This window comes from Monodon monoceros, unplaced genomic scaffold (assembly GCF_005190385.1).
Source record: "Monodon monoceros isolate NGI ecotype Baffin Bay Population unplaced genomic scaffold, NGI_Narwhal_1 Super_Scaffold_22, whole genome shotgun sequence".
Classification (NCBI taxonomy): Eukaryota; Metazoa; Chordata; class Mammalia; order Artiodactyla; family Monodontidae; genus Monodon; species Monodon monoceros.
In genome coordinates, this window is record NW_021703779.1 from 126026343 (window position 1) to 126041896 (window position 15554).

At 38.1% G+C, this 15554-nt stretch overlaps 1 protein-coding gene across 2 annotated transcripts in view; it reads right to left on the reverse strand.

The window, feature by feature from the left end:
• GABRA3 (gamma-aminobutyric acid type A receptor alpha3 subunit) overlaps nt 1–14072 on the reverse strand; it is a 153961-nt gene extending 139889 nt beyond the window's left edge. Inside the window, exon 1 of one of the 2 annotated variants that reach the window (XM_029240645.1) lies at nt 13866–14072. In XM_029240645.1, the coding sequence (XP_029096478.1) occupies nt 13866–14044 (179 nt within the window). In that variant the 5' untranslated portion in view covers nt 14045–14072. The remainder of the gene's footprint in view (nt 1–13865) is intronic. The other variant, XM_029240646.1, reaches the window with a different exon arrangement.
• Nucleotides 14073–15554: the final 1482 nt, after the last annotated feature.

Consider the following 15554-nt stretch of genomic DNA (forward strand, 5'->3'; position numbering starts at 1 on the left):
AATGTTTTAAATTCTTCAATTAAAAGACACAAAGAAGCTAAATGGATAAAAACAACAACAACAACAAATACCAAGGCCCATCTATATGCTGCCTATAAGAGGCTCACTTAAGCATTAAGCACACTCACAGGCTGAAAGTGAAGGGATGAAGGTATTTCAAGCAAATGGAAATGAAAAGAGAGCAGGGGTAGCCATATTTATATCAGACAAAAGATACTTTAAGTAAAAAACTGTAACAGGATACAAGAAGGTCATTATATAATGATAAAAGGGTCAATTCATCACAAGGATATAACAACTGTAAACTCATGCACACTCAATATTGTAGCACATAAATATATTAAACAGTTATCAATGGATCTGAAGGGAAAAATAGACAGCAATGAAATAACAGTAGGGGACTTCAATACCACACTTTCAATGACTGATCCATCATTCAAATAGAAAATGAATAAGGAAATAATGGATCTGAATGATACCTTGGACCAAATAAACCAAACAGACATTTACAGAACATTCCATCCAACAGCAGCAGAATACACATTTTCTCTAGCACACACAGAACATTCTCCAGGATGGTTCATGTAATATATCATAAAACATGTCTTAGCAAATTTAAGAAGATTGAAATCATAAAAACTATGTTTTCCAACCACAGAAATATGAAACTAGAAATCAATAACAGGAAGAAGGCTAGAAAATTGAAAATATGTGGAATTGAACAACATGCTCCCGAACAACAAATGGGTTAAAGAAGAAATCAACATGGAAATCAAGAAATATTTTGAAACAAATGAAAATGGAAGGACAACATATCAAAACATGTGGGATGCTGCAAAAGCAGTTCCCAGAAGGACGTGTATAGCAATAAATGCCTACATTAAGAAACAAGAAAGATCTCAAACAAGCTACAAATAGAAGAACAAACTAAGCCGAAAGTTAACAAAAGAAAGGAATTATCAAAGATCAGAGCACAGAGCTTCTGGGAAGATGGCAGAAGAGTAAGACGTGGAGATCACCTTCCTCCCCACAGATACAACAGAAATACATCTACACGTGGAACAACTCCTACAGAACACCTACTGAACGCTGGCAGAAGACCTCAGACCTCCCAAAAGGCAAGAAACCCCCCCACGTACCTGGGTAGGGCAAAAGAAAAAAGAATAAACAGAGACAAAAGGATAGGGACGGGACCTGCACCAGTGGGAGGGAGATGTGAAGCAGGAAAGGTTTCCACACACTAGGAAGCCCCTTCGCGGGCGGAGACGGCGGGTGGTGGAGGGGGAAGCTGCGAAGCCACGGAGGAGAGCACAGCAACAGGGGTGCGGGGGGCAAAGCGGGGAGAGATTCCTGCACAGAGGATCAGGGTGGACCAGCACTCACCAGCCTGAGACGCTTGTCCGCTTACCCGCCGGGCCAGGCGGGGCTGGGAGCTGAGGCTTGTGCTTTGGTCGGAGCGCCGGGAGAGGACTGGGGTTGGCGGCGTGAACACAGCCTGCAGGGGGTTAGTGCACCACGGCTAGCCGGGAGGGAGTCCGGGGAAAAGTCTGGACCTGCCGAAGAGGCAAGAGACTTTTCCTTCCCTCTCTGTTTCCTGGTGCACGAGGAGAGGGGATTCAGAGCGCTGCTTAAAGGAGCTCCAGAGATGGGCTCAAGCCGCAGCTAAAAGCGCAAACCCCAGAGACGGGCAGGAGACACTAAGGCTGCTGCTGCTGCCACCAAAAAGCTTGTGTGCGAGCACAGGTCACTGTCCACACCTGCCTTCTGGGAGCCTGTGCAGCCCGCCACTGCCAGGGTCCCAGGATACAGGGACAACTTCCCCGGGAGAACGCACGGTGCACCTCAGGCTGGTGCAATGTCACGCTGGCCTCCGCCGCCGCAGGCTCACCCCGCACTCCGTGCCCCGCCCTTCCCCTGGCCTGAGTGAGCCAGAACCCCCGAATCAGCGGCTCCTTTAACCCCGTCCTGTCTGAGCGAAGAACAGTCGCCCTCTGACAACCTACATGCAGAGGCGGGGCCAGATCCAAAGCTGAGCCCCTGGGAGCTGTGAGAACAAAGAAGAGAAAGGGAAGTGTCTCCCAGCAGCCTCAGACACAGTGGATTAAAGCTCCACAATCAACTTGATGTACCCTGCATATGTGGAATACATGAATAGACAACGAATCATCCCAAATTGAGGAGGTGGACTTTGAGAGCAAGATTTATGATTTTTTCCCCTTTTCCTCTTTTTGTGAGTGTGTATGTGTATGCTTCTGTGTGAGATTTTGTCTGTAGAGCTTTGCTTCCACCATTTGTCCTAGGGTTCTATCCGTCCGTTTTTTGTTGTTGTTTTAACTTTTTTTCTTAATAATTATTTTTTATTTTAATAACTTTATTTTATTTTACTTTATCTTCTTTCTTTCTTCCTTTCTTTCTTTCCTTCCCTCCTTTAGACAACGAATCATCCCAAATTGAGGAGGTGGCCTTTGAGAGCAAGATTTATGATTTTTTTCCCCTTTTCCTCTTTTTGTGAGTGTGTATGTGTATGCTTCTATGTGAAATTTTGTCTGTATAGCTTTGCTTCCACCATTTATCCTAGGGTTCTATCCGTCCGTTTTTTTAAAAATTTTTTTATTTCTTTTCTTTTTTTTCTTAATAATTATTTTTTTATTTTAATAACTTTATTATATTTTATCTTATTTTATATTACTTTATCTTCTTTCTTTCTTTTTTCCTTCCTTCCCTCCTTCCTCCCTCCCTCCCTCCTTTCTTTCTTTCTTTCTTCCTTTCTTTCATTCTACTTCTACTAATTCTTTCTTTCTACTTTTTCTCCCTTTTATTCTGAGCCATGTGGATGAAAGGCTCTTGGTGCTACAGCCAGGAGTCAGTGCTGTGCCTCTGAGGTGGGAGAGCCAACTTCAGGACGCTGGGCCACAAGAGCTCACCCAGCTCCACATAATATCAAATGGCGAAAATCTCCCAGAGATCTCCATCTCAACACCAGCACCCAGCTTCACTCAACGACGAGCAAGCTACAGTGCTGGACATCCTATGCCAAAAAACTAGCAAGACAGGAACACAACCCCACCCATTAGCAGAGAGGCTGCCTAAAATCATAATAAGGCCACAGACACCCCAAAACACACCATCAAACATGGACCTGCCCACCAGAAAGACAAGATCCAGTCTCACCCACCAGAACACAGGCACTAGTCCCCTCCACCAGGAAGCCTACACAACCCACTGAACCAACCTTAGCCACTGGGGACAGACACCAAAAACAATGGGAACTACGAACCTGCAGCCTGCAAAAAGGAGATCCCAAACACAGTAGGATAAGCAAAATGAGAAGACAGAAAAACACACGGCAGATGAAGGAGCAAGATAGAAATCCACCAGACCTAACAAATGAAGAGGAAATAGGCAGTCTACCTGAAAAAGAATTCAGAATAATGATAGTAAAGATTATCCAAAATCTTGGAAATAGAATAGACAAAATGCAAGAAACATTTAACAAGGACCTAGAAGAACTAAAGATGAAACAAACAATGATGAACAACACAATAAATGAAATGAAAAATACTCTAGATGGGATCAATAGCAGAATAACTGAGGCAGAAGAACGGATAAGTGACCTGGAAGATAAAATACTGGAAATAACTACTGCAGAGCAGAATAAAAAAAAAAGAATGAAAAGAACTGAGGACAGTCTCAGAGACCTCTGCGACAACATTAAATGCACCAACATTCGAATTATAGGGGTTCCAGAAGAAGAAGAGAAAAAGAAAGGGACTGAGAAAATATTTGAAGAGATTATAGTTGAAAACTTCCCTAATATGGGAAAGGAAATAGTTAATCAAGTCCAGGAAGCACAGAGAGTCCCATACAGGATAAATCCAAGGAGAAACATGCCAAGACACATATTAATCAAACTATCAAAAATTAAATACAAAGAAAAAATATTAAAAGCAGCAAGGGAAAAACAACAAATAATACACAAGGAAATCCCCATAAGGTTAACAGCTGATCTTTCAGCAGAAATTCTGCAAACCAGAAGGGAGTGGCAGGACATATTGAAAGTGTTGAAGGAGAAAAACCTGCAACCAAGATTACTCTACCCAGCAAGGATCTCATTCAGATTTGATGGAGAAATTAAAACCTTTACAGACAAGCAAAAGCTGAGAGAGTTCAGCACCACCAAACCAGCTCTACAACAAATGCTAAAGGAACTTCTCTAGGCAAGAAACACAAGAGAAGGAAAAGACCTACAATAAGAAACCCAAAACAATTAAGAAAATGGGAATAGGAACATACATATCAATAATTACCTTAAATGTAAATGGATTAAATGCTCCCACCAAAAGACACAGACTGGCTGAATGGATACAAAAACAAGACCCATATATATACTGTCTACAAGAGACCCACTTCAGACCTAGAGACACATACAGACTGAAAGTAACGGGATGGAAAAAGATATTTCATGCAAATGGAAACCAAAAGAAAGCTGGAGTAGCAATTCTCATATCAGACAGAATAGACTTAATAAAAAAAAGATCAGAGCAGAAATAAATGAAATAGAGACCAGAAAAACAATAGAAAAGATCAATGAAACTAAGTGCTGGCTCTTTGAAAGATAAACAAAATTGGCAAGGCTTTAGCCAGATTAACTAAGAAAACAAGAAAGAAGACACAAATAAATAAAACTAGAAATGAAAGAGGAGACATTACAACTGATAGAACAGAAATATAAAAAATTATGAGAGACTACAATTATATGCCAACAAACTGGATAACCGAGAAGAAATGGATAAATTCCTAGAAACATATGACCCACCAAAAAATGAATCATGAGTAAATAGAAAATCTAAAGAAACCCTTAACAATTAAGGAGATTGAATCAGTAATCAGAAAACTCCCAAACACAGAAAAGCAAAGGATCAGATGGTTTCACCAGTGAATTCTACCAAACATTTAAAGAATTAACTCCAATCCTTCTCAAACTGTTGCAAACATCTGAAGAGGAGGGAACACTCCCAAATTCATTTTATGCAGCCAGCATTACCCTGATATCAAAGCCAAATAAGACACCACAAGAAAATAAAATTACAGACAAATATCCCCGATAAAGATGTAAAAATTCTCAACAAAATATTAGCAAACTGTTTTCAAAAGCACATTAAAAATATCATTCACCGCCTCATTACAAATAGCTCAATTTCGTTTCTTTTTATGGCTGAGTAATATTCCATTGTATATATGTGCCACATCTTCTTTATCCATTCATCTGATGATGGACACTTAGGTTGTTTCCTTCTCCGGGCTATTGTAAATAGAGCTGCAATGAGCATAGCACAGGGAGATCAGCTCGGTGCTTTGTGACCGCCTGGAGGGGTGGGATAGGGAGGGTGGGAGGGAGGGAGACGCAAGAGGGAAGAGATACGGGAACATATGCATATGTATAACTGATTCACTTTGTTATAAAGCAGAAACTAACATACCATTGTAAAGCAATTATACTCCAATAAAGATGTAAAAAAAAAAATCATTCACCTTGATCAAGTGAGATTTATCCCTGGGATGCAAGGATGGTTTAACACATGAAAAACAACAAATGTAATACACCACATTAATAGAATGAAAGATAAATATGATGTAATCATCTCAACAGAAGCAGAAAAAGTATTTGACAAATACAACATCATTTCATGATGAAAATGTTCATCAAATTGGGTATAGAAGGAATATTCCTTAGCATAATAAAGGTCATCTATGACAAGCCCACAAATAACATCATACTCAGTGGTAATAAGTTAAAACTCTTTCCTGTAAGATCAATACAGAGATGCCCATTCTTACCATTTGTATTCAACATAATAATAAAAGTTCTAGCCAGAGCAATTAGGCAAGAAAAAGAAATAAAAACACCCACATCAGAAAGGAGAAGTAAAATCATTTCTGTTTGCAGATGATATAATCTTACATGTAGAAAACCTTGAAGACTCCACTAAAAAACTGTTAGAACAAATAAATGAATTCAGTAAAGTTTTAGGATACAAAATCAAGACACAGAAATCAGTTGCATTTCTATACACTAACAATGAATTATCTGAAAGAGAAGTTAAGAAAGCAATCTCATTTACAATAGCATTGAAAATAATGAAATATTGAGGAATAAATTTAACCAAGGAGGTGAAAGACCTGCACACTGTAAACTATAAGACATTGATTGAAAGAGATTAAAGAAGACACAAATAAATAAAAAGATATCTCAGGTTCCTGGATTTGAAGATTAATACTGTAAATATGTCCATACTACCCATAATGATCTACAGATTCAATGTAATCCCAGTCAAAATTCCAAAGACATTTCTATTCACAGAAATAGGAAAAATTATTCTACAACTTGTTTCAGACCACAAAAGACCCTGAATAGCCAAAGCAATCTTGAGAAAGAAGGGCAAAGCTGGAGGTATAACAATACCTGATTTCAAGCTATATTACAAAGCTATAGTAATCAAAACAGTATGTTGCTGGCATAAAAATAGGCACATAGATCAGTGGAACAAAATAAAGACCCCAGACATAAAACCTCACAAATATTCTCGACTAATTTTTGATGATGGAGCCAAGAACACACATTGGGAAAAGGACAGTCTCATCAATAAAAGATATTGGGAAAACTGGATATCCACTTGAAAAAGAATAAAACTGAACCCCTACCTTACACCACTCACATAAAATTAACTTGAAATGGACCAAAGATTTAATTGTAATACCTGAAACTGTAAATCTCCTTGAAGAAAACATAGGGGAAAAGAGCCTTGACATTGGTCTTAGCAATAATTTCTTGGATAAGTCACCAATAGCACAGGCAACAAAAATTAAAATAAACAAGCTGGCCTACATTAAACTAAAAAGCTTCTGAACAGCTAAGGAAACAAACAATAAATGGAAAAGAAAACCTACAGAATGGGAGGAAATACTCCCAAACCATATATCTGATTAGGAATTGATATTCATAATATATAAAGAACTCATACAACTCAATAGCAAAAGGGAAAATAATCCAATTAAAAAATGGGCAAAGGACCTGTGTAGGCATTTTTCCAAAGAAGACATACAAATGGCCATCAGGTGTGTGAAAATGTGTTCAACATCACTAATCATCAGGGAAATGCAAATCAAAACCACAATGAGACATCAACTTGCCTGCTAGGATGGCATTTTATCCAAAAGACAAGAGATAACAAATGTTGGCAAGGATGTGGAGAAATAGGAACCCTTGTGCACTCTTTGTGGGAATGTAAATTGGTATAGCTATTATGGAAAACAGTATGGTTATTACTCAAAAAGTAAATATTGTACTACCATATTATCCAGAAATTCCACTTCTCAGTATATATCTGGAGGAATTAAAATCAGTGTTGCACAGGGATATCTGCATCCCCATGTTCACTGCAGCATTATTCACAATAGCAAAGGTACGGAAACAACCTAAGTATCCACCAATGGAAAAGAAAATGTGAGATATACACATACACACACAAACACACACACATATACAAGAGAATATGGCATGTGTATGAGAAAGAAGTCAATCCTGCCATTTGTGACAATATGGATGGACCTTGAAGGCATTGTGCTAAGTGAGATAAGTTAGAGAAGGACAAATACTGTATGATATCACTTATATGTGGAATCTAAAACAACTGAACTTGTGCAAATGATAGCAGAATGGTAGTTACCAGAGGTTAGGGTTGGTGAGGAAATGGGGAGATGTTGTTTAAAGGTACAAACTTACAAGTAGTAGATAAACAAGTTCTGGAGCTCTAATATACAACATAGTGATTATAGTAAACAATACTATATTATAAACTTCAAGGTTACTAAGAGACTAAATCTTAACTGTTCTCAACACAAAAGAAATGATAAATATGTGACATCATAAAGGCATTAGCTAACTCTACTATAATCATATTGCAATATATAAATGTATCAAACCAAAACATTTTTCACCTTAAACTTACACAATGTTATATGTCAATTGTATTTCAATTTTAAAAAGTATTTTTAAAAATTCCTTTTCAGATCATGTATCTGCAATGTTCACAGACCTTTCATAAGTCTTCATGGTTACCAAATAAAACCCAACTCCTTGGACTGATATTCATGGCTTTCTGTGAATCTGCAATCTATTCCCAATATACTTTTACAGGTGTACATTCCACTACTTCTCTTTCTGACCAGAAATCATAGCCATATCAGATTATTCACCATTTCCCAATACTCTCCATGTTTTCATTTTCCGAGTCCAGTCATTCCAATAAGTGGAAAGGTCTAGCTAAAAATTCAGCACTAGGGATACCAGTTATATACTGGGAAGGGAATGAGAAACACCTGGAATTCAATAACATACATTCTAATGTTTTTACAGAAGCCACTTAAAGAAAAAAGAATAAACTGATTTTTGACTAGAATATGTCCAATATATCTCAAAAAGACAACTGTCTTTTTCTTAAATGGCTTCTATAGACTGGTTATGAAACTAAAGAAGTATTAGCTTAAGACACACCCATTCACTATGTGGTCCACCTGTTCACACTATTTGCAGAATTAAAGTAAAATAAAAACCAAGTCCTTCATACCTTCTTAGTAACTAAAAGCCACTGCTTCACAGAAACACACGAGAAGATCTGACTACTGTATCTTGTGAATGATTAAATGACAAGGTACTAACCTTAGAGATATGATTTCATATGTGAACATCAGCAGGTGTACCCTAACTTAAAATGGGTTGTATTCCAAAGTTTGCAAAGAATTAAAGGCACATTCTTCCTTTGAAACAATGCCATAAAGGGTAGCTACTTTTCCAGGCAAGGCTACACAAGTCTTTATTTCTCATAATTTATCTGAATGATTGTAATTGCCAATGCACGAGCACTATTTCAGCAACATTTCTCATTAAGTGGACTTTCATAGGCCAGCCTGAGAACCATTTATAACACTGCCTATGTGGAGAAAAGAATTATGACACAAAAGAAGGGAAACTACAGTACTAGGCATATTCTCTTCCCCACTATTATTTACTCTGTACCCCACAACCATGGCCATGACCAAAGCAATGAGCTGGTCATGGCCTCAAGTCTCTCAATCAATCCTAGTGACTAGTATCCTTACAATGGAGAGTCCTGACAGTCATCACCTTAACCAAGAAATCACATTTAGCATCAGTAATACTGAGACAACCTTGCCTCCTGACATGATACAATAGGAAGTCACAGTGTCATCTACCAAATATTCTTGATCCTGCCTTCAAATGTCCAGCTCTGCCCTGTGTTACAAATTCTACACTTCTACTTCAAAATGGAAAATGATATTTCTTATTCCTCTAGGTCCTATAAGAAAATTACACTTGCCCCATTTTAGCACAGGCTAGGCAGTCATGTGGCTGAGATATTAAGTATTCAGAGATTGAGGTATTACTATACATAACTAGATGTTCACGTACACAAAATAAATGGACATGTGCCTAATTCATACTTAAAATTGACCAAACACATGAAAACCAATACATTGTAGCAATTAATAGCATGTACTCTGGAGCCAGACTGTGTGGGTTTCAGTCCTGGCTCTGCCACTTTTTAACTGTGTGAGCTTTGGCAAGTTACTTGACCTCTCCGTGTCTCCATATTTTATCTGTGAAACAGGAATAATAGCGGCACCTAGGTAGCAGGTCTGTTATAAGGATTATATGGATTAACCTATGTAAAGCACTTAGAATAGTGCTTGGTACATAGTAAGAGTTATTTAAACATAAGTTTTAAAGTAACAGGATAGGATATGAAAACTATAAATAAGAATAAAGTATTGAACTAAGTTTCAAAAAAATCTAATTAGAGAACAAAGGAGAGTGTTCAGTTTTAAGCAATGTCTGGAAAATCATATCATGTCAGGAGAATAGTTGAAAGTAATAAGTTATCCTGTAGACAAGAAAGCATGGAGTAGCTCTGAGACCTGTTATGTGGAAAAGGAAGCAAGTGCCACAGGGGCCTAAAACTGGTAGGCATTAGAGGAAGGTGGACTTCTGCTCAACATAGGAAGCACTTTCCAATCCCTAGAGCTATATGCCCGTGGTAATAATGCAGTTTACTACTGGAGGGATTCAAACTGGTAGGTCAATCATAAAGCATAATGCAAGAGGGATTCTTGATCAGGGTAGGAGCTTAGGACTTACAGCTTCCCAGGTCCCACATCTGATTCTTAAATTTTAAGATTTGGTGATTGAATGGTAAAAGTATTAATGTATTGATTCCATAATAGAGATTATATACACATAGAAGAGATTAGACTTTGCATACTTATAATTCAAGTCAAAATTAGCTTGAGACATTCCCACTCAACATGTGCCATGCCTGTCCACATTATTCACTGAGTTAAAGTAAAATAAAAACCAAGTCCTTCATGTTTCTCTTAGTAACTTAGTATTTACATGTGTGGCCACAGGTGCCAGTTTATTCTGAGATTAAGAGAACTGAGAAAATATATTTCACAATGAAAGCAGACACTTACAAGGACCTATGGAACATGGCACCAAGTCAGACTATGAATGTGACAGAGACAATGAATCAACAGTTCAACCATTTCCTCTTAAATTCACAGTATCTGCTCTCACCACTGCCAGCACTATGTAATCTTGTTGCAGAAAAAGTGGTGATATGGTGTCATGTAAATGTACAGCCTTGTGCCCAGTGTCTTTCATTTCCCCTTCCAGATATATTATACACTCTTCACCCTGTTCTCTTTCTTATAACGGTAAACTATATGAACTATATCAGCAGGGCTGCCACAGCCTCTGGCTTCAGAAGACAGAGGGAAAAAGAAGGGAAAGTCTGGGTATGTAATCTCTTGGCTCTCTCCCTGTGAAATCTCCTCCACTAAAGATCTCTTCACCTCTGAAGTAAACTTGTTTTACATGACGTACCTACTGCTGGCCTTAGGTTCTTGCTGTATCTGTTGGAGGTGTATCTACACCCAGACCATACCTTTACTGTTAAGTCCTTTGCAAATGTACCCTCCTCAAATAGTCTTATTTGAAATGTCCCATCTGTATTCTTTGGGATCCTGTCTGATACACATCTCAAGTTTCAACAAATCTCAGTCAGACCTGAACAGAATATCCATTTGGCATTTACTTGCTACTGAGGTTGACCCATCATGAAATTGCTTATATTCAACCATTTTGACCCAGAGAAATGACATTTTCATAATGCTCCAACCTAACACTGTTCACACATATAGTTCTCATTTGTTAATGGTCAAACGAGGAAGCAGGAGTATAAGAAATTCCTTTATTACATGAAGCTGAAATTGTTCCCTGTAGCTTTTCTTTAAAAATATGGGACTTGGAATCAGAGACTGGTGTTCTAGACCTAGCTCTACTATTAATTTTCTGTAAAGTCTTAGAAAAGTAAATTTCCTTTTCTGGAACTCAATTTCTTCATGCACAAAATGAGGAATCAGACTAGATGCTCTCTATGCATTTTCCCATGTCTGCTATTCTAAAATTTCAGAATCACATATTCCTAACTATACTGTAAGTTCTTTGAAAACAAGGACTGTGTCCCCAAAGTATTGTTCAAAGATTCCTTACATCAGAATCATGTGGGGCACTTGATAAAAATGCAAATTTTAGGCACTATCCCCAGAGCTACTAAATCAAATTCTCCACATGTGGAGCCTGCTTCCTTGCTTACACATACCAAACATTGAGAACCATTGCATTTAGAACATGATTAGAACATGTTAGAACAAAGCACTGGTCAATAACCCAGTACTCCTCAACAGTCTCTGCTTTTTCAAGCAGGATGTTTTGGCCTTCTCTTTAATATAATTATTAAAAGGCTTGATTATTTGATTTTCTAAGCACCAACAGGACATAAACAAACTGATGTAAACAGGAGAGGTGACAACTGACACTGAGGATGGAGACACAAAAAGAAAAATAGCAGATATAGGATAAACACAATGAATGCTCTTTATGATGATCAGAGTCACCAAGAAGTGGGACTATTCTGTTCAAAATCCTTGTTTAGGATTATTAGATAGCATGCAATACATTTTTAGAGAACTTTAATTCTCAGAGTTAAAATTAAAAAGACTGGGCTTCCCTGGTGGCGCAGTGGTTGAGAGTCCGCCTGCCAATGCAGGGGACATGGGTTCGTGCCCCGGTCCGGGAAGATCCCACATGCCACGGAGCGGCTGGGCCCGTGAGCCATGGCCGCTGAGCCTGCGCGTCCGGAGCCTGTGCTCCGCAACGGGAGAGGCCACAACAGTGAGAGGCCCGCGTACCGCAAAAAAAAAAAAAAAAATTAAAAAGCCTTTAACATTTGAAGAGGTAAGATTCATTTATTTAGAACTTCCATCTTATTTAGAACATCTATCATGCCCAATGAAATCACATACATGAGAAGTTAATAAGACAGAATTAGTCTTTTTTTCCCCACACTGGGATAAAGAACAAAAAGGGCCACGTGGGCCACGTTTCTAAGGACATATCAGTCCAGTTGTGTAGCCCTCAGCCCCAGAGATTATTGTTGAAAATGCTGATAGAAGATGGAAAGACTCAGAGTACATTAAGATAATCAACTCTGCAAAAATAATTAGGAACACGTCCTAATGCTTCCAAGTATATGAGACAATAGCCAAATGTAAAACAACAACAAACACTACCAAAGAGTAAAATATCCTCCGTAATATTGAAATATGTAGAGGCTAAGGGGGTGATTTCTAGTAATGATATTCTCTGAATGAGGTTGACTTTTAAAGTCAAAAGAAGTTCAAAATAGCTGAAGAACATAAAGTTTGGTGACAGGAGGACTAAGAAATAAGGGTAACAAATGGGTGGAGGCTGGGTCATACTGGGTCTTATCATATTAAGGAGTTGGGACTTTAGGGATAATAGAAAGTCATTAAGTAACTCTAAATAGGACAGATATAATGCAACATGCATTGTGGAAGAAACACTGGCTACATACTTTAGGAAGTAAAACCAATTAGAGACTCTTGCAGTAGTCCAAGTGGAAGACAACATCAGATTAAACTAGGGTGGTAGCAGGAAAGTTGGAAAAAAGTAGATGAATCCAAGGAATGTGGGAGGAAGAAATGACAGATCTTAGGGATTGATTGAATCTGTAAAGTGAAGGGTAGAAAGCATGAAGAAACCAAATATAGAATTTAATGTTACTACTACGTCAAGATTTCTTTTACTATGCCAGTAAAACCATCCCCCAGCTACTTCAGGGTATTACCATCAGCTGAAGGGAACCATCTCACTGTAAAATGCCTGGGAGGACAATGACTGACTGAGATGAAGCTACAAAAGCCATTCATGCTCCGTATCTCCCCATGGGGTCAAATGGAAGCTACACTTCAAGTGAAATCACACCTTTGTTTTACTTTTGCTCCTTCCCTATCTCACTTCCCTTACTTCTTACAAGTTTCCCTCCTTAACAAATGAATCTACATATGCAACAGAAACAGACTCACAGAGATAGAAAACAAACTCATGGTTACCAAAGGGGAAAGGGAGGGGGAGGGATAAATTAGGAGTATGGAATTAACAGATACACACTACTATATATAAAACAGATAAGCAACAAGTATTTACTGTATATCACAGGGAACAATATTCAATATCTTGTAACAACCAATAATGGAAAATAATCTGAAAAAAAGAATATTTATATAACTGAATCAGTTTGCTCTACACCTGAAATTAACACAATATTGTAACTCAACTATTCTTCAATTAAAAAAAAAAAGCTCTGGTCAAAGGCAATAATTTATCACAGTCTTCTTTTGTTCTAGGAGTTAAGGGTACTTACCCGCCAATATCGTGCTTCACAAAGTCCCCAGGTTCTTGTCGCCTTGATTCCCCTTGGCCAGTTGTTCCAGGGAGAATATTAATCAGGAAGAGAACCCCAAGGCTAGTCATGTAGAACTGACTTATTTGTGTGATTATCATCTTCTTAGGCACCAACTTGGAGAGACCTGTGAGTTCCATGTTCAGGGAAAGAGGAAGGGGAAAGGAGTAGAAGACAAAGGGAAGGAGGAAGAAGTGGTGAAAAAAATTTTTATTCAACTCTATTAGAGCCATTTAACTTCCAGAATATACAGCTACTAAATGCTTACTGTTACAGTCCTCCTTCTGCAGTTCATCAATGCCACCAAAATTCACTCCTGGCATATCCCTCTCTTGATTATACCAGAGCCTAACCAATAGAGGGTAGTATAAAGACCCTAAATCAGTAATTGGAATACTTAGGTTACAACGCCATCTTTTTCCCTGTCTTCTTTTAACTAGGTGAGTCACAGAACTTCTCTTAGCCTCAGTTACCTCTTATAATCTGAGATCTTAAAATAATCTCTCATGTCTTCACTTTATTTTTCCCCCATCCTGTTTGATTTTTTACTATCACAAATGCCTTTTCCATGAATAACTGTATAATACTGTAGAAAATCCTAGAATATTACGACCTGGAGTCTCTTTATAGAATTTTTGGGATTGATTCTCATCTTGATACAGTTAAGCAGTTTTCCAAAATATCAAAGGGCCTGGAGAAGATGGACTGTATCCTCTGAATCGGGTTGAGAAAATGCTGAATGATGAGACACCATGATTCCTGAATAGGAATGCAATGTTTTCCCGTAAAGAGATATTTGAGGGCAAAACCAGTCCCATATAGGGGCCACAACATAAAGAAATCCAAGCCTAGTCTCCTGGTACAGAAGTCCCTACGTGGTCAGCAAACTATACTGATGATAGAATTATGCAATTTTGAGTTGCCTATATACAAGGCTGTTTTATGAACTCTGGATTGGTGGAGGTTTACCCAGGACATGGGGTTAAGAAAACAAAACAGTGTAAAGAGGCACTTGCTTGTTACCTCTAAACCTTATGGCTTCTTTGAATTTGAGACACTGACCACTTGAAGGAAACCTAATTCTGACCCAGCACCATACTCTTTTACAGTCATATAGGTGGTTTAATTTTCAGAGGGCATAGAAGGATATGAAACGTTTTTCCTAAGGAAAGTTTATACAAGACACTAATATGTAAAACAGATACATGCTGAAGAGCTATTCTGGTAGATGAGAAGATGAAGAACAAAATCTTTCTAAATTGATCCTAACCACTCCACCCCACCCCCGCCCCAAGGCAGCCACTAGGTTCTATATTAGATTGTCTTCTTGAATCTGATACAGGCATAGAAAACTATGATACAGGAAAAGATGGATTTCTGACATGAGAAAGTGTCCACATTATAGATAGAAATAGTCATAGTATTTGGCTGTATCACATAAATTTGCCAATATTTGACAATTTTTCTTTCACAAAACAGCAATTTCTTATGCTCAATTTAATATGTGCTGTGACATTCATGATTCATGAGCTGTACAAGAGTTGATGGCTATTTTACAGAAATCAACAGAAACAGTACAGTTAAGAAAACCATAGCATATGAGTAAGAAAATATGGTACATAAACAGACAATTCTGGGGCAAGAGAAACA